At 48.6% G+C, this 21,110-nt stretch overlaps 10 protein-coding genes across 10 annotated transcripts; 6 read left to right on the top strand and 4 right to left on the bottom strand.

The window, feature by feature from the left end:
* Positions 1 to 1,216: 1,216 nt before the first annotated feature.
* Positions 1,217 to 3,336, top strand: ASPWEDRAFT_31678 (NAD-dependent malic enzyme; the record flags this gene model as incomplete). The annotated part of the gene is made up of 6 exons (XM_040833567.1): positions 1,217 to 1,287; positions 1,388 to 1,494; positions 1,546 to 1,658; positions 1,712 to 1,790; positions 1,847 to 2,195; positions 2,265 to 3,336. The coding sequence occupies 6 exons, from the start codon at positions 1,217 to 1,219 to the stop codon at positions 3,334 to 3,336; spliced, it is 1,791 nt and encodes a 596-aa protein (XP_040684666.1).
* Positions 3,337 to 4,034: 698 nt separating this feature from the next.
* ASPWEDRAFT_140864 (uncharacterized protein) lies at positions 4,035 to 6,385 on the top strand. The gene is made up of 6 exons (XM_040829412.1): positions 4,035 to 4,503; positions 4,555 to 4,660; positions 4,717 to 5,156; positions 5,222 to 5,458; positions 5,509 to 5,853; positions 5,905 to 6,385. Exons 1-6 carry the CDS (start codon positions 4,435 to 4,437, stop codon positions 5,974 to 5,976), a joined length of 1,269 nt encoding a protein of 422 aa, XP_040684665.1. The 5' UTR covers positions 4,035 to 4,434; the 3' UTR covers positions 5,977 to 6,385.
* ASPWEDRAFT_118976 (uncharacterized protein) lies at positions 6,236 to 7,512 on the top strand (the record flags this gene model as incomplete). Its single annotated transcript, XM_040828864.1, has 5 exons — positions 6,236 to 6,611; positions 6,670 to 6,774; positions 6,822 to 7,060; positions 7,121 to 7,351; positions 7,399 to 7,512. The coding sequence occupies 5 exons, from the start codon at positions 6,236 to 6,238 to the stop codon at positions 7,510 to 7,512; spliced, it is 1,065 nt and encodes a 354-aa protein (XP_040684664.1).
* On the bottom strand, positions 7,267 to 9,635 carry ASPWEDRAFT_44926 (flavin-containing monooxygenase). Its single transcript, XM_040836398.1, has 7 exons — positions 9,422 to 9,635; positions 8,972 to 9,373; positions 8,588 to 8,916; positions 8,192 to 8,532; positions 7,989 to 8,136; positions 7,837 to 7,941; positions 7,267 to 7,787 (listed from the first exon to the last, which is right to left on the bottom strand). Exons 1-7 carry the CDS (start codon positions 9,609 to 9,611, stop codon positions 7,632 to 7,634), a joined length of 1,671 nt encoding a protein of 556 aa, XP_040684663.1. The 5' UTR covers positions 9,612 to 9,635; the 3' UTR covers positions 7,267 to 7,631.
* Positions 9,636 to 9,989: 354 nt separating this feature from the next.
* Positions 9,990 to 11,300, top strand: ASPWEDRAFT_54285 (alpha/beta hydrolase; the record flags this gene model as incomplete). The annotated part of the gene is made up of 4 exons (XM_040838034.1): positions 9,990 to 10,344; positions 10,400 to 10,510; positions 10,568 to 10,659; positions 10,719 to 11,300. The coding sequence occupies 4 exons, from the start codon at positions 9,990 to 9,992 to the stop codon at positions 11,298 to 11,300; spliced, it is 1,140 nt and encodes a 379-aa protein (XP_040684662.1).
* A 173-nt stretch (positions 11,301 to 11,473) lies between these two features.
* On the bottom strand, positions 11,474 to 14,546 carry ASPWEDRAFT_674520 (uncharacterized protein). The gene is made up of 6 exons (XM_040838912.1): positions 14,311 to 14,546; positions 13,021 to 14,256; positions 12,539 to 12,961; positions 12,234 to 12,493; positions 11,983 to 12,183; positions 11,474 to 11,904 (listed from the first exon to the last, which is right to left on the bottom strand). Exons 1-6 carry the CDS (start codon positions 14,502 to 14,504, stop codon positions 11,648 to 11,650), a joined length of 2,571 nt encoding a protein of 856 aa, XP_040684661.1. The 5' UTR covers positions 14,505 to 14,546; the 3' UTR covers positions 11,474 to 11,647.
* Positions 14,547 to 14,748: 202 nt separating this feature from the next.
* ASPWEDRAFT_176087 (amidohydrolase family protein) lies at positions 14,749 to 15,927 on the bottom strand (the record flags this gene model as incomplete). The annotated part of the gene is made up of 4 exons (XM_040831453.1): positions 14,749 to 14,892; positions 14,940 to 15,697; positions 15,745 to 15,762; positions 15,813 to 15,927. 4 exons carry the CDS (start codon positions 15,925 to 15,927, stop codon positions 14,749 to 14,751), a joined length of 1,035 nt encoding a protein of 344 aa, XP_040684660.1.
* Positions 15,928 to 16,208: 281 nt separating this feature from the next.
* ASPWEDRAFT_31671 (uncharacterized protein) lies at positions 16,209 to 16,805 on the top strand (the record flags this gene model as incomplete). The annotated part of the gene is made up of 2 exons (XM_040833566.1): positions 16,209 to 16,236; positions 16,309 to 16,805. The coding sequence occupies 2 exons, from the start codon at positions 16,209 to 16,211 to the stop codon at positions 16,803 to 16,805; spliced, it is 525 nt and encodes a 174-aa protein (XP_040684659.1).
* A 184-nt stretch (positions 16,806 to 16,989) lies between these two features.
* ASPWEDRAFT_119690 (cytochrome P450) lies at positions 16,990 to 18,615 on the top strand (the record flags this gene model as incomplete). The annotated part of the gene is made up of 2 exons (XM_040828929.1): positions 16,990 to 17,229; positions 17,278 to 18,615. 2 exons carry the CDS (start codon positions 16,990 to 16,992, stop codon positions 18,613 to 18,615), a joined length of 1,578 nt encoding a protein of 525 aa, XP_040684658.1.
* Positions 18,616 to 18,624: 9 nt separating this feature from the next.
* On the bottom strand, positions 18,625 to 20,315 carry ASPWEDRAFT_140850 (CRAL-TRIO domain-containing protein). The gene is made up of 3 exons (XM_040829411.1): positions 19,456 to 20,315; positions 19,267 to 19,408; positions 18,625 to 19,213 (listed from the first exon to the last, which is right to left on the bottom strand). Exons 1-3 carry the CDS (start codon positions 20,182 to 20,184, stop codon positions 18,690 to 18,692), a joined length of 1,395 nt encoding a protein of 464 aa, XP_040684657.1. The 5' UTR covers positions 20,185 to 20,315; the 3' UTR covers positions 18,625 to 18,689.
* Positions 20,316 to 21,110: the final 795 nt, after the last annotated feature.

The following is a 21,110-nucleotide window of genomic DNA, read 5'->3' as shown; positions in this document are numbered from 1 at the left end:
CCGGTCCGGCCGGTTTGTGTGCGGAGAAGGAAGAAAAGTAGAAGAAAGAGAAAGATTCTAGATAGACGGAGATAAGGCCCACTAACCCAAGACGGCAAGTAATCAGACTCGTCACTAGGAAGCTGGATTTTAGGCTGATTCTGCCACATGACATTGCTCCACCAGCGGTGCTAAGCTGCTCCTGTTGGGACAATAATATCTCGACATCCTGAGGTTGATGGAGCTGATGGATATACTGTTACTTATCAGTTATTCAGTCTGTCTAGCAAACTCCACTCTATCGGTCGGGATGCCTTGAGACCCAGATGCCGATGTGTGAAAAGTACACCCGAAGTGTCCCAGGATTCTAGTCCATTTACTAACGGGCCAGAATTCCATTTCTAACAGCTTTCTGATAGTATACAGACTACCGGGTACATTTGAGTCTTGTCAGCACATTTTCTATTCGTACGCCTGGCCACTACTGAATTAATTGTATTGCTCTGCGCCCTGTGACAGGCTCAAATTCTCCGATCATGCATGCTTTTTTCGCGCCCCTGAAATCATAATCATCATAATAATAAAATAATAATTAAATTTTTTTGCCTGCAAGCCCAGCTCAACAAAAATGCACTTTTATGCCTCATATTGTACCCCATCGCTTAGCCTTTTTCCTGCTATTTTCTCACTGTATTTCTGATTCTCCGCATTTGTCGCATTTGGAGACGGTTCTCGACTCCACCAGCTACCCAAAGTGCCTCCCTTCCTCCACTCTGGTGCCCCCCATGAAGCTTCGTATCCAGTCATACTGCCTGCAATTCGGTCGAAACGGTTCGTTGCCATGCTCCGATATCCACCGCTAGGATCCCGACTTTCCTAACTGGACCTTCTGGTGCCCGAATCCTCCCGATTCCAGCCCCAGGGAGTCATCGTCAACACGGCCCTGATTCATCAAAGACTTCCGCGAGGCCTCCTCTCATCGTTATTATTGGGAAGATCACAACGGAATTCTTGGTCCTTGTCCCTTCGGAACAGAGACATGCTGTGGATTTGTTCTTCTCGCGCGCAAAGTCAGGGGTCTCCAATGTTAGTGCGCATGCATAAAAACAGGCTGCTCGCAGCTGCCTCTCCATCTCGACGTTTCCTTGCCTCATCTTCTCCTTCTTATTCTGCTTCTCCCTCGCTCGTCGCTGGCATTCGATGCAAATCTAATTTCGCTTCGCCCAAATCTTCCACCATGGCTCGATTTCCCGCGCAACAAAGCCGGCCGGTCCACGCGACCCCGTATGTTAGCCACCCTGCTCCTGTGTAAGTGTCATGTTTTCCTCATTTCCTTTTGAAAAAAAAATTTTCTCTTCAGTTTAATATTGTCTCTTCAATTCGCTAATATTATCACCATGTCTTCTAGCGAATCGAATTATGATACTGCCAACCCTGCGTACATCCGCAAATACCTTCGCACCTATGGATTGACTCCTCCCCGCGCGGAATCCTATGAAGTCCAGAAGACTCGATGTAGGCAATCGCCTCAAGAAATACTATATACTATAGACTAATAGCCCGTAGGCTTGGCTCAATTGGCTCTCAAGAGCACCCCGATCGACAAATTCCTCTACCTCAGCACCCTCCGCAAAAACAATGTTCACTTGTTCTACCGTTTGGTCTCAGACCACCTCAAGGTCGGTTAACTCGCCACCCTGCTGTGTCACATGGTATGCTAACCCGCCCACAGGAATTGACACCCTTGATTTACACCCCGGTTGTGGGTGAAGCATGCCAGAGATGGTCGGAGATCTACCAGCAGCCCGAAGGTAAGCTTCAACCCCTGCACCTAATTAGAGCCGGCGCGCTAACCGCCCCCGGTCAGGAATGTACCTCAGCTGGGAAGATCGCGGCAATCTGGCCGCCGTCATCGCCAACTGGCCCCAGCCCAATGTCGAGATCACATGTATCACCGATGGCTCCCGAATTCTCGGTTTGGGTGACCTTGGCATTAACGGCATGGGTATTCCCATTGGCAAGTTGGCGTTGTACACTGCATGCGCGGGAATTCGTCCCGAGGCTACTTTGCCTCTCACGCTGGATCTGGGAACTAGCAACAAGACTCTCCGGGAAGACCCGTTGTACATGGGTAGTCGCCGCGATAAGGTTACCCCAGACCAAGAGCGTGAGTTTATGGATGAGTTGATGGCTGCTCTCACCGAGCGCTGGCCTGGGTAAGTGACCCATCCACTCCCCGCACATTCCCACAATAACGGGTGCTAACGCCACCGGTCGCAATTCAGTATTGTTATTCAATTCGAAGATTTCAAGAACCCCTTCCCCGCTCTGGAGCGGTATCGTGATGTCTACACCTGCTTCAACGATGATATCCAGGGTACTGGCGCTGTCATCCTCGGCGGTGTCATCAATGCGGTGAAGCGTTCCGGACTTCCCTGCAAGGAGCACCGCGCCGTTTTCTTTGGCGCGGGAAGTGCCGGTGTGGGCGTTGCCCGTCAGATTGTCGAGTTTTTCATGCGCGAGGGCATGACCGAGGATGAGGCCCGCTCTTGCTTCTACCTCGTCGACACCAAGGGTCTTGTCACCGCCGACCGTGGTGATAGACTCGCTGACCACAAGGTCTACTTTGCCCGCACCGACAACGCTGGCTCGCAGTTCAAGACCCTTGAGGATGTCGTCGACCATGTGAAGCCGACCATCCTGATGGGTTTGTCCACCATCGGTGGTGTCTTCACCCCTGAGCTCCTGCGCAAGATGGCCGACTGGAACACTGCCCCCATTATCTTCCCTCTGTCCAACCCCTCTTCCAAGTCCGAATGTGACTTTGAGAGTGCTGTCAAGTACACTGATGGCCGTGCCCTCTTTGCCTCTGGTTCCCCCTTCCAGCCCCTCGCATTCACCAACTCGGCTGGAGAAACCCGCACCTACTACCCCGGCCAGGGTAACAACATGTACGTCTTCCCCGGTATTGGCATGGGCACTATCCTGTCCAAGTCTGTCCGGGTCACCGACAGCATGATCTACGCCTCGGGTGCTGCTCTTTCGCAAGCTCTCACCGCCGAGGAGATCGACCAGGGTCTCCTCTACCCCGACTTGACCCGCATTCGCCAGGTCTCCGTCGTGGTGGCCCGCAAGGTCATCCGTGCTGCGCAGGAGGATGAGGTCGACCGTGAGACCGCTCTGCGTAACATGAGTGACGAGGCCCTCGATGCCTGGATCAGAGCCCGCATGTATGATCCCCACACCGAGGTCCTGGCCTTGGAGCGGGAAGTTGGTGCCCTGCTGTCCAGCCTGGGCCCCACCTCGCTGGCCCTGTCGAGCCTCCAGAACGAGGATGAGAAGAATGCTAAGTTGTAAACGCTTTCATCCCTTTTCAACCTGTCATTATGAAGCTGGGCCTGCACACTCTGCTCAGTGTCATCCACGAACATCCCATGCATTTCAGTCCCCATTCTTCTCATGCTGGCATGTCCAGACTATTTTGATTCTGATTTGGAGCGCTTTTCTTTGTTTCTTGATTTCATCGCATTGAAATATGTGCTCTTGTTCTCTTGTATACCCCATTCTCTTTCGGGTTCATACCGCTTAATGATGTCATTCTGCTGTCGGTTTTGATTTTCTTTTCTTTTTTTTTCTTTTTTTTTTTTTCTCTCTTGGAATTAGCCGTTACAGTATATTGGTTGGTGATTTGGATTTTGGTTATATAAAAAGTTGATTTAACGGTTGACCGTGAATCACTACTGAATATAACTGATTTAGAGAATTTTGGTATTCCCACTGTACTTCTGAAACAGATCAAACATAAAAATAACCGTCTGATCGGAAAGACAACCATGTGGCTTTAAACCGCCAAGCACCAACGGCCAACGGACAGATTCATATCTCCGACTCGATCGTCTCAGCCACTCCACCAGTCACAATTTTCTCCGCACTGCTGATGGACCCATAAAACCGGGGGAATTGAAGCATGAATCTCTCCGCTAATCTCGCAAGCTGCACTAGATATAGCGGTACATGCTGAGTTTATTCGACCTGATCAACACTACTGCATCTTGATTCGCCATTTCTCGCAGCCTTGCAGCCAACATTGCTTACCAATCTGTCTGCATTCTGAACACTACACCCACCACTCCCGAGTCAGTCTCAAACCCAATCCTTATTTCTCACTGATTCATCTTACTGATTGCATTGCATTCGGTTCAAGGAGACCATCGGCCCGTCGGATTGCATGTGAGCTTGAAAGGCACGGACCGGAAGTTCCACATCCGTCTCGGGCGAACCTCATCCGAAATTTTTTTCATACAAACAGAAACACCCAGAAGTGGATAGAGCGATTAGCGAGGATTGATAATCTACTTTTTGGAAGGTATATAGTACAGCCATCCAGCTGGTACAACAGCAAAATGCTTCATAATTATCAATTGTTATTTTTTCGTTATACTCCCTACCGTTAATATGTCGTCGGTTCTATCCGAGCCCGTCAAACTCCCCAGCGGAGTAGTTCTACCCAACCGCGTGGCCAAGGTGAATAACTTTATCATTGCATTTTATGAATTAACACCTGACATTTTATAGGCAGCAATGGCTGAGATGTTGGGTGGTAGCGAACATAAACCAGCACCCGAACTCATCCATGTCTACGAGCAATGGAGCCGAGGAGAATGGGGAGCAATTCTCACAGGTCCGCAGGAATCAGCATCAACCCAGGCACGAGGAGTCCACTAATATAAGAACCAGGAAACGTCCAGGTAGACGTCAACCATCTTGGGAGTCCTCGCGACCCCGCCTTACACGGCGAATACACCGGAAAGGAAGCGAACCCGGACTTGGTCGCGACATGGAGCAAATACGCCGAAGCAACCCAGCAACACGGTTCAGTTGGTATCGTCCAGATTTGCCACCCTGGTCGACAATCGCCGCGCGGTGCGGGGCGGAGAGGCTTGTTTGCGAGTACGATTGCTCCCAGTCCGATTCGAATGAGCCTTGGTAATGGACTTTTGGACCGATTGGCGGCTTGGGCCTTGTTTCCTGCCGCGAGGGAGATGACACAGGCTGATATCGACTCCGCTACTCGTTCGTTTGTCGACACTGCTCGTCTTATGGCTGATAGTGGATTTTCGGGGATCGAGCTTCATGGAGCGCACGGGTATTTGATCGATCAATTCCTGAACCCCAAGGTACGCCCCGGCCCTGGATAATTCTTGTTTCGCAGATAGAGGTGTGATCTAACTTGTGGGTATAGACCAACCTCCGCACAGATGCATATGGTGGCTCTCCAGAGAAGCGAGCGAAATTTGTCCTGGATATCATCGCACAGACCCGAAAAGTTGTCCCGTCTAACTTTGCCATTGGTATCAAACTCAACTCTGCAGACCATAGCTCTGCAAGCTTTGAGGACACGATGACTCAGATTCGACTGATTGTCGAGGCGGGAATTGACTTTCTCGAAATCAGTGGAGGAAATATCGAGGACCCAAAGGTAATATCCTCAACCGAATACACCAAAGGAGATGGAACTGACCAGTTTAGATGATGGGCTTCGGCAGCAACCAACGCCCGCAAAGCGAACGAACAGCCGCCCGCGAAGCCTTCTTCATTGAATTCGCAACCGAGACTCGCAAGCGACACCCTGACCTCGTCCTCATGCTGACAGGAGGCATTCGTTCCCGTACTGGTGCCGAGTCAGCCATCAAGCAGAATGCATGCGACATTGTGGGCATCGGTCGACCCGCAGCTGTCAGCCCTAATTTCTCTCAATTACTCCTGGACGAGAGCGTATCGGAAAAGGAAGCTAGCATTACCCTAGACAAGGTCGAGCTTCCATGGATACTCAAAAAACTGCCTCTCAAAGTACTTGGAGCAGGTGCAGATTCTGTAAGTTTTGTCCTTGTACCTTGTCAATTCACTTCTGACATTGTTTTATAGCTATTTTATGGTGGCCAGATCCAGAGGCTGGCTAAGGATCTTAAGACCTATCTTCCGGGGACGACTGTCTAATGCTTTGCTTTACTGTTTACTTAGACCTCTGACATCATGGTGTAGAGTTTGTACATACCCATATAATAATGCTATTCATCATAGAATTTTCAATACACTAGACAGACTCACGCTTAGATGGTCTATGGATTACCAGTTATATCGATCGGGTGTGTTCCGGTGTCGTATCTGGAACTGTTCCGAGAGATTTATAGTAAAACCAGACTATAACAGCATAATATCTGCATAAACCAATATCTGCCCAAAACACTCAAAAACAATGCCAAAATATCTCAATCTCCCCCGCGAAGGCCTCTACATCGACCCCCTCGCCCAAATCCTCCGCAAAACCCTCCTAAACCCCATCCCAGGCCTTCTCCTCTGGCTCTACACACAGAGCAACCCATCATCCCCGCTAACAAGCCTCTCCGAACCAGCAAAATGGGCTACCATACTCGGCCTGATCCTGTTAGCCAACGATAGCCTCACCTTCTGGAGCCGCAATAACTGGGTTTCGGATTGCTGGGGCGGAGAAAAGGAGATTGTCGTTGTGACGGGTGGTGCGGGGGGTATTGGGGCGAGTGTTGCGTGTCGATTGGGAAGGGAGGGGGTGAGGGTTGTTGTTGTTGATGTTGTTCCGTTGACGTATGATATTGGTGTGTTATTAGATGAAGCTATATATACTATGAAAAGAAAGAAGGCTAACTGGCGCAGCGGGCATGAAAATCGTCTATTATAAATGCGATCTAAGCGATGAAATCGAAGTCAAGAATATCTCTGATCGGATTCGGAGGGAAGTAGGGAATCCTACTGTTCTGAGTATACACCCTCAATCTGTTATATGAATAAAAGACTAATAACTATAGTCAACAACGCCGGACTCTGTCGAGGACAGCCCATCAGCCAAGGATCCTACCACGACAACAGCATCACCCTCCGCACGAACCTCCTCGCCCCGTTCCTCCTGACGAAAGAATTCCTCCCAGACATGATCAAACACGACCACGGACATATCTTTACCATCTCCTCGATGAGCGCGTATATCCCTCCCGCGGGAGTAGCCGATTACGCCGCTTCCAAGGCAGGATTGATCGCATCCCACGAGGTACATCGCATCTACCACCACCATAAACAAGCAAATAGATGCTGACAGACTGAATGAAAGTCCCTCGGACTAGAACTAAAACACACCCACAAAACCCCCCGAGTGCGAACCTCCCTCGCTGTGTTGAGTTTCATCAAAACGCCCCTCTTCAAAGGCGAAACGAACCAAGCCCGCTTTTTGACGCCCTTGATGCATGTTGATACAGTCGGGGATGCGATTGTGGATACGCTGTATAGTGGATATGCACGGACGATCTACTTACCTGGTATAATGAGGTTTTTGGCGGGGATTGTGAGTATTCGTACATTGTTTTGTTTGATATTGGCTAATGAAGATAGCGAGGTGCGCCGGAATGGGTTCAGATGGGGATACGGGGTGAGTCACAGAAGTTGAGGGTTGATTTTCGGGGGAGGCAAACGGTTGATTCGAAGACAGGGAAGATTGCTTCATGAGTGTATTTAGTGTTTAGTTACTTATGGTAGATGCTGTATAGTGGTTGGTGTTTTAGTATGATGCTTTGTACTGATATAAACCATAGACATTATTCCATAAACGCCATCATAGATGTTCCTCAGTTTCCCATGGTATATCCTCTAACCCGGTCAAATAAATTCACAAGCAAATTGCCAAAGAAAGAACTCCCAAGTTTAGCCAGATATACATTGCCCAGCAACATCAACGCCAGTAATCCGATTGTCTTCTTCGACCGACTATTCTTTCGAGACTTCTGTTCACATATATTAGCGCTGAAGCAATATTCAAGTGTATTGACGTACCTTTATGTTCCAGTCTGACCAGACAGGAAACAGACTTCTATACCAAAAATGGCCCTGTGTCCATGGATAGGCCATGGAATTCCACCTTTTATCATTGACATACCACTAGATCTGGTTAGCATATATAATGCAAATAAGAGGAAAATACTTACAGTTTTACAACCTGCATGCCAAACGCAATTTCGAAGTGCTTCCTGAACCTTCTGTGCGTAGTCATCCTCTGCCTTCTCCTTGATTTCCACCGAAGTCGCATTTCCATCAAGAACAGGCTTCAATATCCGCAGAGCGTAGTTGACAGAGCTTCCATCATTAGAATGACTTCCAGTAAAGAGGGGAGCAACGATAGTCAACTTACTTTTCCGCCGCCATGAGAGCAGATGTATGCCCCGTCACCGAATTCGGCCCAAGTAAAAGGAAAAAGTTAGGAAATCCATTCATCACAGAGGTATTATATGCCTCTGGACCTCCATACTTGGACCAGTGCTCGTGCACGGTCTTTCCGTCACGGCCCTCGACTTCCATATACCACAGGTATTTGTTTGTTTGGAAACCGGTAGCCAGGACGATGACGTCGGTCGGAATAATCCCGTTGGCGGTTTTGATACCTTCTGGAACGATCTCTTCGATCTTGGAATCGGTGAGAAGGAGATTTTCTTTGTGCAGAGACTCGAGATACCCGGCGTCAAAGACTCGCCGCTGATGAACGGATTAGAAATTGCTTATGCAATCCAAATATTTGGTCTATACGCACCTTGCACCCAACCTCAAAGTCAGGAATCAGAATATCGTGGTACTTAGCTGGAGCAGTCTCTCGCATGTACATATCCACCGTCTCCCTTCTTGCCTGCCGCAACTTGGCTGCAGCCTTTGTCATGGGAAAGAGGCGAAAGTCATTCTCTGCCATCAAAAATACTTGGAAACGGTGCAATCGCATAGTCAATGGAATATTGCGAAAGGTCCACTGCAACCATGAAGGGTAGGCTATGTTTGCCGAGGGAAAGACCCAATGTTGTGACCGAATAAATTGCGTGAGAGACTTGACGCGGTTGACAATGGCTGGGACGATCTGTGTTGCCGTACCTGGTCAAATACGTTAATGGACAAGTGGGTTCGCTTGTTAATAGAGGAAACGTACACCCATTGCCAATGACTGCCACATTCTTCCCTTCTAAAGATACATCATGGTTCCATCTTGCAGAATGAAAGATTGACCCATTGAATGTATCGGCACCTGGGATATCACAGGGTTGAGGCTCTACAAGTCCACCAGAGGCAGCAAAGAGGATCTGGCACTCGTGGGTGAATTCACGGCCAGTATTGACGTCTCGTAAGAATATAAGCCATCTAGATGCATCCTCACGCCAGACGCATCTATACACTTCTGTTGAAAGGGTCATTTTGTCACGCAGGTTGTACTCGTCCATAACGCCCTGATGGTACTTGCTGATCTCCTTGTACGACGGCATGAGCTTGGTCCAGCTTGCATTCAGCGCAAACGAGAAGCTATAGAGGACGCTTGGAACATCGCAGGCGCATCCTGATTTCTATTAGATGATTGATTTCAGATGCAGATATCGGATCATGCCTGGATAGGAGTTGATGGACCATGTTCCACCGCCATCAGAATGTCTATCGAAAAACCGTATGTCATCAAACTGGTACCATCGCTTCAATGTAGCTCCGAGGGCTATGGCAGATAGCCCGGCACCAACACATGCTACCTGACTGTATGTCGGAATGGATGATGTTTGATTTGTTTTCATGTTTTCAGCCATTTTGTCCATGTATGTCTCAATAATTTAAAATGAGGCCAAATGGCTTGTTGCGTCATCCTTTTATCTTGTAGACACTGTGGCGGAGGCCGGGTCCAACCCGGAGGAGGATAAGCACTAACCCAAAAAAGTATCCACACTCAAACTTGCAGGGATTCTATGGTCAAGCCTGGTCGAAATCACCACAGCGGCACAGCCCCATCGGAGGCTTCCGAATCATAACTGAGAAAGTCGACACCGAGAGATTGGAGAAAGACTGAAACCTGACGAGGAGCCCACTGAAACTCTACAAAAATATAGAGCCTTGCCACGTCAATATGATTAATCTATCAACATGATTGATATTGATAGGCTAGTTTCTCACCGAAGCCACCGACAGAAATGGCACGCAGCCTTTCATTGGCACAAAAAGCGCATCTGCTTTTCACTTTCTGCTTTGTTGTACCTCCCATATCCATCCACAACATCATCGGAGCAGTAATTCGGGCATGGCTTCAACGTCTTTCTATAAGAGCGTCCATCAGAAATGCCTTTGCGCGGTCTCTCATGACCCATATTAGACCACGTCAGCTGCAAGCTATTCTGCCCCCAACATTGGAGGCCTATCGGTCTTGGCTTTCCTCAAAGGGCTCGCAGTTCGGGATAACTCATGAAGCGCATATGCTTGACGACAAACATACACATCTGCTATGGCTCGGCGAAAGATATAGTCGCAAAGTTGTTCTGTTCTTCCATGGTGAGATTGACACTGTTTTTTTTCAACTCGCAAACACTCACGAAAGAATGATTAGGAGGCGGCTATGTGATGCCGTTATCGACAGGGCATTTGGAATGGATGGCCTATTTCAGAAAGAAAGCGATCGATTCCGGTGTGGATCTCAGTATATGTCTTCTTGAATATTGTTATACACCTTGATCTTGCTTTTCGTATGTGACGATCTGCTGACGTTGACATGCAGCTTTGGTTCCAGATAGCCCATACCCCCGACAACTGGCCCAAGCGACCATGGCCTTGCAGCATTTGCTGGAAATCGGATATGAACCGGGCGATGTAAGGGCTTCTCAACAACAGAGACGAGATGTTTCAAATTGATCTTTTCGAAAAAACAGATAGTCATTGCCGGGGACTCTGCAGGAGGTCATCTATGCCTGTCCCTTCTATCTCATTTACTCCACCCTCGCTCCGATTCATCCGGAGCAAGTTCTCATATTCATCTCGATGGTCGATTGAGAGGATGTGCTGTGATATCACCCCTACTCTCGCTTGACTTGACGACCCGTTCATACCGTGAAAGATGTAGCGCCGATGTCCTGTCGCGCAAAACAGTTCGTGACTGGGGGCGACTTCTCACTGATAATTCACCCTGGAAAGAAGAGATTCGACAGGGAAAAGGCTGGGGGATGGCACTTGACGTGCCAGATAAGTGGTGGAATGGTATCGAGAATGTGGTTGACCAGATTATGGTAACTGGAGGACAGGAGGAGATCTTTCGAGACCATATCCTTCAATTTATCGATGTCATGCAAATGAATGGTGTTGAGTTATCGTCGTATATTGCTCCTGACGAAGCACATGATGGGCCGTTGATGGACTTTTCTGCTGGACGACCACCCAGTATGACAACACAGGCTATTACTGACTGGCTGATTTCGTCATTTGTTGATGAAGAAATAGACAACAAGTTTCTTTAGCACATGGTTAAATATTTTCGAAAGCATGCTAGCAGGTAATGTTGATTTATTTGAATTTAATATAAAATTTGAAATTTGCATTCAATAGATGTATCACTCGTCCGTGTCATCCAATAACAAAATCCGTTTTGTAATCCAGCGAGAACTTAGGAATTTATGCCACTTTTGGACATGACGCGACTATGTGAATGGCGTAAACATAGGTCCGGTTTTGTAGCTGACCTCGATGCGGATTGACTTCGATAGGATTCTTCAACTTGGAGGACTGAGATGCCCAGATCATGTAATATGACATTGGACCGGGAGATGAATAAACAGCATATATATAAGAGAGGAACAGCCATACTTCAGCCCGGCATATCCGAAAACCAGCTGGTGATATCCGGCATGTCGAACCTCCCTAGGAAGCCAAATTCATCAGGACCATATCCCATTTCGTCCCACGACATAAACGCATTGTTAGATGGGCCTGGTATGTCAGATTGTCTGGGTGTGTCCGCGCCGTAAGGTTCACCGGAATAACCATGTTGGGTTGCAGGTCGTGATCGATCTTGGTGCGCATTTGCCGTTCCAGCAGCGAATGAATTGGAGGATTGATTCGAACCTAGGAAAAAGAGATATTTTAGCCAAACATGTAGGTGGCGCAAGAACGGAAGATGGGAGAGTTCGGGAGTAAACAAACCAGAGTAGTGCTGGACAATTTGGTGATGTGTCGCCTGAAGAAAATGAAGTGTACTTCGTGCGGAGATGCTAAAAGAAGACATGTAGGAGAGGATCTGTTCACATTTGCGCCAGGATTCTTCGACGACTCCAGGATTAGGTAAATTGAGAATGGATCGGCATGGATAAGACATAATGAGAACGAAACCAGCCGTAGATGTATCTGATAAGATCAGCAGCTGAGATTTCGAAAGGGCTGGAAAAGGTTCATACAGAATCCGTTGTACCACCAAGCATCCGTGGCCGAGGTTTGATAGGTACTGTAGACAAGTGATATCAAATCTACCACTGCCATAACACAGACAGCGGCGCAATTTACCGATGCTGAAGCGTATAGTATATTCTTCTCTAGAAGGATCGAAGTTTCATCTTTTCCATGAACGGATTGGCCAGAGCGACGCGCATTTCCAACTTTCTCTGAGCACAACTGGGTAAACATGGGGCGGTAGAGGAGGAGACGGAGATGGATAAATCTATTTGAGTTAGTTTTGTCATAAAATATGGAGATTAGTTCTTGCCTTGCATGGAGGACATTTCTTTGGCGTTCGAATATTGAAGCATTAGGGCCGTCCACGGATTTTAGAGGTTGCTGACCAGTCCAATTCAAGAATGAAGGAAGATTAGACTCGTACAATGACAGCGTGTTGTCAATTTCTATTATAACATCCAGGCCGCCCTTTTTAGTATTGTCGCAACTTTGACAGGCGTGTTTGCATGTTCGAGTACGCCATGCATTATATATGTCTGATAGAATCCAGTCTAATATCCGGTATAGTTCGATGGCCGAAACAAAGTACGCCATACGATCAAGCTTATGATCGCATTCCTGTCCAGACACGGTACATGGGTCATTTGATTGACAAGAACTAACAGATGTCGGTGGTGGTACCGGCGAGAGGTGGGAGATCATGCTTGGTCTACCGTATGTCATGCTAACAATCCTGTGCGGTGTTAGTATAAAATAAGTGGGATAAGAAAAAAAAAAATCAAAGGAGCTTACATGTCCATCAACACGCATCCATTCCATGTACGTCTCCGGACCTCCCGCTCCAAAGGCTTGATTGACTCTTGCCCTGTCGTTTCCTCATGCAAACCAAGGCCCTGAGCCACCCTGCAGGCTAGGCCAATTGCATTCCAGCATCTAGCCGGATATGGGGTACTCTGTAGAAGGAGCGCGAGGACCAATAATGTTTGAACCACTCCAATAGTGCCATATTCAAGAAGATCAAGACCGACAAAGTTTTTCGAGCGAAGGAAAAAAGAATAAGATGCCGCCTCTCGTTCTGTAGGGGGGATATCAGAGAAATGGCATCCCAACGCGAACATGGCGTTCAATGCACAGTGCATAATGATGGAGTTTGGCTTTGTGTCGAAGATACCCCCCAATCCAATATTCAATTCACACAATTTGTGTTGGGGCTGTTTGCTGGATCCCCAGAGATTTTCATATGCTTGTTCAAAGCTGGGCCGATGAAAGAAGGGGTATAGACAATGAACTCTTTCCCAATAGCAATCTAGTAAATGATCCGCCAAAGGTCGTGGTGGCAATGAGAAGTCGTCGAACTGGAAACGTGGGGAAGGTTTATAGAGTCCCCGCAGCATCGCACTGGTATCATGGGGATTCGATGCTTGGGCTGTTTCAGAAAGGCTTTCGTGACGCGTTATAGATTGCATATAAGACCGTACGGGCATTGAATCCTTGGCAAGACGCATGAACGAGGCGACTGACGAGCTACCGTAGTATTGTTGTCGCGGAGAAGCTCCTTCAGTATCGTCGGCTACTGATATCGCCCCCATAGCAGTGACATTACTTCTGGGATCAAGAGGAGAAGAGGTGTATACGCTGTCATTATATGTTTGCGTTATGCGACAGTCTTGTAGACCGCTGGTATGTGAGATGCTTGGCACTGCACGATATATCTCTTCTCTTGGTCGTATCAACTCCCGAGGCCCTGCAGGAATATTGTTGGTTTGTTCTAGATTTGGCAGTATAGAAGAAGCAGCATCTTCTGGCTCAGGCTGAGCGATACCTGGTGTTGGCGCTGAATCTAGCACGGGTTCTTCAGGCTCGGAAGATTCCAATCGTGTGTCTTCTGCAGGTATTCCAAAGGATGGAGCCCCCGTGGACCTCTCGACTTCAATGGGATCTTGAGACGCGGCAGGTGGCACGACAATTCCTCCTTTGCTGCATAACTCTTCCAGATCTCGAATGCGCTTGTGAAGAACACCAAGATACCTACAGAGACCAACCATCAGATTAGTCCTTAAGATCTAGGAATAATGTACCTACTCATCATTGCTTGCAGATCTAGCATTCTCAGCCTTGAAAACGCAGCGCTCGATGGTGTAGGAGCGTCGTTCGCAAGGCCCACAGATTGGCTTCTTCCCATCGCAGCGAACCTTTTTTTCCCTGCAGGGTTCGCATGCCAGCGCAATCTTGCGACGAGACCCTGGCTTTCTTATACCGCTCGTTCTTGGTGGCATCAGATAGACTGAGGGATTGAGTCTTTGAGGAGGACTTCTGACTCTGTTGCTCTGGTTGTTGTCGTGAAGTTGGAGCAGACCTTCCAGATAGGGAAGCACCACGTGACCCCGGCACAGACCCGAGATTTTCCTCGGTTCAGACTCTACTTTCCTTACGACAACCTGGCAATATTCTTATCGAAAGAATAAAACAATACGATGATTATATTGCGTAATGCTAGGACTATATGACTGATGCTAACAACTACTTGCCCTGTGCAAGCCTTGGAAACAACTTTCGAGCGTTCCCAAAGTTGATCTTATTTCTCAGATTCTGATCCATGTCGTACTTCTCAAGGGACTCCAAAAACGCCGGATACGCCGGCGGAGGGGCATATGGAAAGTCACTCTGGTATGTATTAGCAAGGAATAACAAACTTTAGGCGAAAGACTAACCCCGTATAGGATCTGATCGTGAGGAACAACTTTGAGAAGCAGATCGAGCACCTGAGGAGAGGCGGACAATGCCAGATCATAATGGAAGCTACGGAAAGCAGCGACAGCCTCGTCATGCGTGGTTCCCATTCTGCGAGACGCAGCGATATCCGGGGTCTTGCTGAGAGGGATCACCGACCGGCTGATGATGTAGGGCAATGTGCCTCCTGCGTGGGACAAGATGACTTTGCAGTCTGGGTATTTCGCTCTGGTTCTGGATGTGATCATGTCCATGGCTGTCCGGGTGGTTTCGTGTGGATAGTCGATCGACGGCTGGGGCAGTCGCGAATTCACCTTGTTTGTGTCTACAGGATGAGTGGGATGCACGAAAACAACGGTCTTTCGCCGATTCAGCTCTGCCCAGATAGGCTCGATGGCTTCATGGCCTAGGTAGGTGTTGTTATCGCCATAGCGGGTGAAGAGAACGACGCCGTCTGCATGAAGAGTGTCCATGGCGTAGTTGAGTTCTGCAAGAGCGGCGTCGGTATCCAACAGACTGGGTAGAGAGGCAAAGAAGCCAAACTTTTGAGGATTTTTATCACGCAGTTCTGCGGCGTATTCGTTCATCTTGCGGGCTAAGTCGAATGAAGCCTGTCCTTTCAGAATACAAGCTCCAGGAGCAGTAATAGAAAGAATGGCAGTTTGAACACCGAGTCGGTTCATGATGAGTTCAGTGCTAAGAGGAGACCAACTTGGAGTTGGCCAACCACTTGGATCTCCTGGAAATTGATGAGCTTGGGATGTTTGCGATGTATAGAAGACTTACCACCAGCCTGTTCAACCGCTGATAACGAATTAGCTAGTCCTCGTAAACAAGCCTCGAAGGAGATATACCTGCACTGTAGAACTGCGGAACAAAATGATGGTGTGTATCGATCTTATTGACGGCCGGCTGGTCAGGCCAGCCAAAAGCCTTGTCCTGAATCCAGTCTGCTGCGTGGTCACTCATATTGCCAAGATGGGCACCGAGGGACAGCGAAGGGGAGATGAGATGTTTGAACAGCATATTCAGCAGTGAATATTAGTACTGAATGAAGTTGACCTCTTGCATCCAGCAAGGCTGACTATTTATGTCATGACGTATCCCACGAAGCCGGTTATCCGAATGTTCGGAACCAACCCGGAGAGGGGGAAGAGAGATGGGATGATTCCGTTCCTGTCAAAAAGATGAAGGCGAATATAATCAAAGGAAATGAACTCCAGCTTAAGCGACATCCACACCGAATCCACATGAATCAAATCGACCTCCCATTCGGATGTAAGCATCAACATCAACACTCGACTCCATTCTTATATACTAGTAGATAACTAACTAGCCAATAAGATATAGCTACTTACGAACCAGAAAACAAAGAAAAACAACAACATCCACCAGAACCCGCAAACCAAGGCCTGGAATGGGGCACCGACACCAACTTCTGCCACCACGGCTATTCACCACCCCTAGGAAGCTGGACTGAAGAACGAACTATTCGGAATATGATGCAGATAGCGTCATATGGTGGGGGCTTTGATATCGACCATCGCATTCTACAGAGTGTTATGTCCAATAAATATCAAGATGAAGATAAAGATAAAGATACTTCTGAAGGCAGGTATAAAAGACGGTGCATTCAACGACCTGGACAGAAAATCTGCCATTGTCAAATGGAGAAAAAGCGACGAGATGTTGTCCGAGAGGGATTCGATGAATTAGGGAAGCTTGTCCCTGGGATGAAAAAGGGAGTGCATACGAGACGACATATGTTGGACAAGGCGGCGAAGTTTATCGAGGATTTGATAGACGGAAATAACAGGTTACGATGGCAGTTGAAGGAGTTGGTCTAACAAAAACAATTAAATATAGAATTTAAACTGTTGTTCATAATGTCCTTTTGCAATTTGAATGTGGCGATGAATTCACCCACCGGGTCTATCCCGACTGTGTACACACCCCCGGAACCACTCCGGAGTCAGCCCTATATAGCCAACACAACATGGCAACCACATCAAACGTAAACAAATCAGCACAATGACTCTCGTACGCGACGAACTCATCCAAATAGCAAGCACCAATCCAATCCTCACGACCATCTGCACCCTCACAGCATGCCTCACCATCACATTCCTCATCATCCAAGAAATTTTCAAACCAGTCGGAAAGCGACGCGGATCGGGAGGAAAAAAGTACAATCTGCCCCCCGGTCCTCGCGGGGTACCATTATTTGGCAGTTTGCTGGATCTGAAAGCGACGCTTCATGACCATGAACGGGTACGTCCTCTTCTAGGTATAAGTACATGCCGGAAACTGACGAGATAGATATCTTCCCTAGCGCAATACGGCGAGATGACCACCGTCCACCTAGGCAGCAAAACGTTGATACTCCTCAACACAAACCGGGTGGTTTCGGAAATAATCGCCAAACGAGGGTCGCTGACAAACGGGCGCTCACCAATGCCCATTGCCAGCGGAATCGTCAGTCGACATGGCCGATCGCTCATTCTACCACCGGCGCAATGGACGGAGAAACGACGGGTGATGCACTCGCTGCTCAGCGGGACGGCACTGAGGCAATACGGTTCTTGGCAGGAGATGGAGAGTAGTCAGTTACTGGCTGAGATGTTGTATCAGCCGAGACGGTGGTATCGGCATCACTACCGGTATGCGAATTCGGTGGTGCATCGGATTGCGCTGGGGGAGAGGCTGGTCAAGTCTGGTGAAGAACTGGCCGAGCTGCAAGACGTTGTGACGCGGTTTGTTGGGAGTATCGGGACGAGTTTGGTCGACTGGTTCCCGGAATTGGATGGATTGCCGCGGTGGATGCAGGTTTGGAGGGGGTATTGGGAGAGGCTAGGGGAGTGGAATTACGAGGTCTATCGGTCGTGGTGGGTGCCTGTTAGGGAGAAGATTGAGGCTGGGACTGCGCCGCCGTCGTTTGTGCGGGATACGCTGCTTCATAAGGATACGAGGTTCAAGGGGGATGACCAGGAGGCGATGTATGTGGCGATGCAGTTGATTGAAGCGGGGAGTGATACGACGCGGGAGGCGTTGAATATCTTCGCCATGGCGGCGTTGTGTTATCCGGATGTGTTTCGACGGGCTCGCGAGGACGTGGACCGAGTGTGCGGAGATGCGATGAGATTACCAGGACTGAACGATATGGAGGAACTGCCATATATCTGCGCGATGATCAAGGAGTTGCTGCGATGGAGGCCTATCTTTCGGTTGACTCCAGACCACACCTTGACGACGGATATGGAGTTTGAGGGATACAGTTTCCCGACCGGGACAGGGTTTGTGATTAACGAGATCCCCGTTTGCAATGAGTGCGAGGATCCAGAGGAGTTCAAGCCTGAGAGATGGTTAGATGGACACGAAGCCGATGCTGCGCATGGATTGTGGCAGTTTGGAGGAGGACGTCGGATCTGTGTTGGATATCGACTGGCACAACGGGGATTGTTCATCAATATGGCCCGGTTGGTGTATTGCTTCGACTATGAAGGAACTGGAGAATACGACTCGATGAAGCTGAACCACCATCGAACTGACGAACCCTTTCCAGTAAAGGTGACGGTGCGAAGTGAGAAACACGCGAGTTTGATCGAGAACGACGCTGCAGAACTGGGCGTATTGGAACTGGCCAAGACAGAGATATAGAAGAAAAAAAGGGTATTCAAATTGAGAAGAAGAAAGTAACTAATATCTAACTAATATCATACATCGTCATCATATCAGCTAACCACATTCGCCTGTCTGCTCTCCATATGCTCCACCTCCAACGCCTTGGTCTCTACTGCCACCTCCGACTCGGCACTGGGATAGTAGCAGATCTTGCCTCCATCCTGGATGACGCGAGTACGGTCCAAGCAGTTTCTAGCCCGAACATACGGATCCAATGCCCAGTAGTTGTTCCGCAGTTGCTCGATGACTTCATCACGCTGTTTCTTGTATTCAGCCGCACTGTCCTTCTCCTTGCTGTTGATAGCAGCAATCCACGAGCCTGTCGTGCGCAGCAGCTCCTCGCCGATCTTCTGTCGCTCGGCGCTGATGGCGTCGCGGGTGGCTGTGTCTTCCATCTTGCTGTTCTCGTTGTCGTCGGGCTCGGTGTATTCGTATTCCCAGTCTTCCTTGCCGCCGAGCTGCTTGACGATTTGGTCGCGGGAGATGAAGCCCTCGAGGTCTTTGATGTTCTTGGTGAAGTGGATTTTGGAGACGATGTTGGGGTCCATCCAGCCTTTAATGAGTCTCCAGATGCCTGATTAAGTTAGTATGTGCTAGATCTAGATTGATATGGAGAGAAAGACTTACCGGAGAAGATCCAAGGAGCGTTGTGGATGAGCAAGACACCCAGCGATTCGGGGTAGTTGGCTTCGAAGCACTTGATGATGAACTTGACGGGGGGGTATTCCATGTTGGAGAGAGAGAAGCCAGTCATGTCGAACACGACGCACTGATCTGTCAGTATAATCACATATATCAGAATCAGAAGGAACATACAGCAGTCTCGACTGGTGGAACCAGCATCAGTCGAACGGACTCGATAACATGCACGATATACTGATTGAGCACCTCCTCGCTCTGCTCACCGGGCTTGTGCAGCTGGACGCGAATAACACAGATGGGCCTGCCCGTCTTGTCCACGCCGTGGGTGTAACTCTTGCCCATGCGCATCTGGGCCAAAAACGCCTCACCGTCTTTACTCTTGGCCGGGTTGGACTTATCCCGCGACTGTCGCAGAGCATGCAGTTCACCTTTACCAAGAACCTCATCGTCGACATGCATCTCCTTGATGCGCCAGACAATTGAGGACATCATCATGCCGAGCGCCTTGGCGACATCCCACTTCCGGGCACGCAGGAACCGCAGCAGCAGGGCGTCGGGGTTTTCGTGCTTGACGGTATCCAGCAGGCCGACGCGCAGTTCTTCGGGCGTCATTTCCGACAGCGACTGCTGCACGGCTTTGATGTCCGTGGCGTTCATGCCCATGCCCTTGAGGGCGTCGGTGATAGGGCCGGCAGCGACGGTGGAGATGGCCGTGCCATTCGACTTGACGGAGAGGTTGCTTTCGGTGCGGGTGTGTTTGGGCTTTTCAGGCGAGGCCGGAGCATCGCCATTGCTGTCGGACGAGGCATCAACAGCCTTGAGGACGATGGTCCAGAGTTGTTGCAATTTGGCCTCCTGGTCGGCGGAGAGATTCCCCAGGAAACCGTTCGGAACTGAAGGCATTGTGTGTTATGATTGAGTATAGGAAATCGATGTGAAACAATGGCGTTCAAAACAACGAGTAGAACGACCTTTTTATATGCCTGTTTTTTTGCTAATAATCCCCTGGTAGTATCAGCCCTCACTATTTCCCCCTCTTGCCGATCGTCGCATATGAAAGTGACCATCCCCGCATCGTTCACGATGTGCCTCGGAGACTCGTTGGGCCATGTTGGGGAAAAGAGGGGCGGGCGTCGCAATTTTGGGAGGTGATCGGCACGTTGGCCAGCGGGTTTGACGCCAATCGTAAGCAGGATGTGATGATATTCGCTGGATAGTCGATGGTGGAGCCGATGGCGATGAGGCCAAATCCCCACAAAAGCCCTTTTTTGATCCCCGGTTTTCAGGTTCAGGGGATCTATCTCGACGTCACCGTGGATGGGAACCGAGGAAGAGGGAGCGTTGCGTCTGTCAGAATTAATGGGATAATTATAGTAAATAGATTAAATGATTAAATGTGTTGAATGTAGTAAATGCTGCTAAGATAGATGCATAACCCAATATTGAGGAACCCAAATATCAGTCGTGTTTCACTATCTGCATCTTATTTATTCTCAATTATCTTCTCGATCATTCTTAGTATTATCTATTTATCTGATATCTGTCTTAATATCTACTATCTAATTAGTCTTATTAATTCTCGGTGGATCGACAGTCTCAGTGCACCCAATTTTGATCGTTCTTCCAATAATCAGACTAATTCACATTCCCTGTTATATCTCGGCTATTATATTTCTTATCTCACTAGTCACTCATCTCTAGACGACGTTATTCAAATTCCCGAATCTTAGTTTATCTGTCAGAAGAATTGATCCAAGCACAATTACAAGTCAATACTTTATTGCGTGATAATACTGCATATTGACCATTACACTGTCTCTGAGACTATC

The sequence above is a fragment of the Aspergillus wentii genome, assembly GCF_001890725.1.
Source record: "Aspergillus wentii DTO 134E9 unplaced genomic scaffold ASPWEscaffold_8, whole genome shotgun sequence".
In the NCBI taxonomy this organism is placed as follows: domain Eukaryota; kingdom Fungi; phylum Ascomycota; class Eurotiomycetes; order Eurotiales; family Aspergillaceae; genus Aspergillus; species Aspergillus wentii.
Note: the sequence above shows the minus strand (reverse complement) of the source record. Positions and strands in the feature narration are given on the sequence as shown.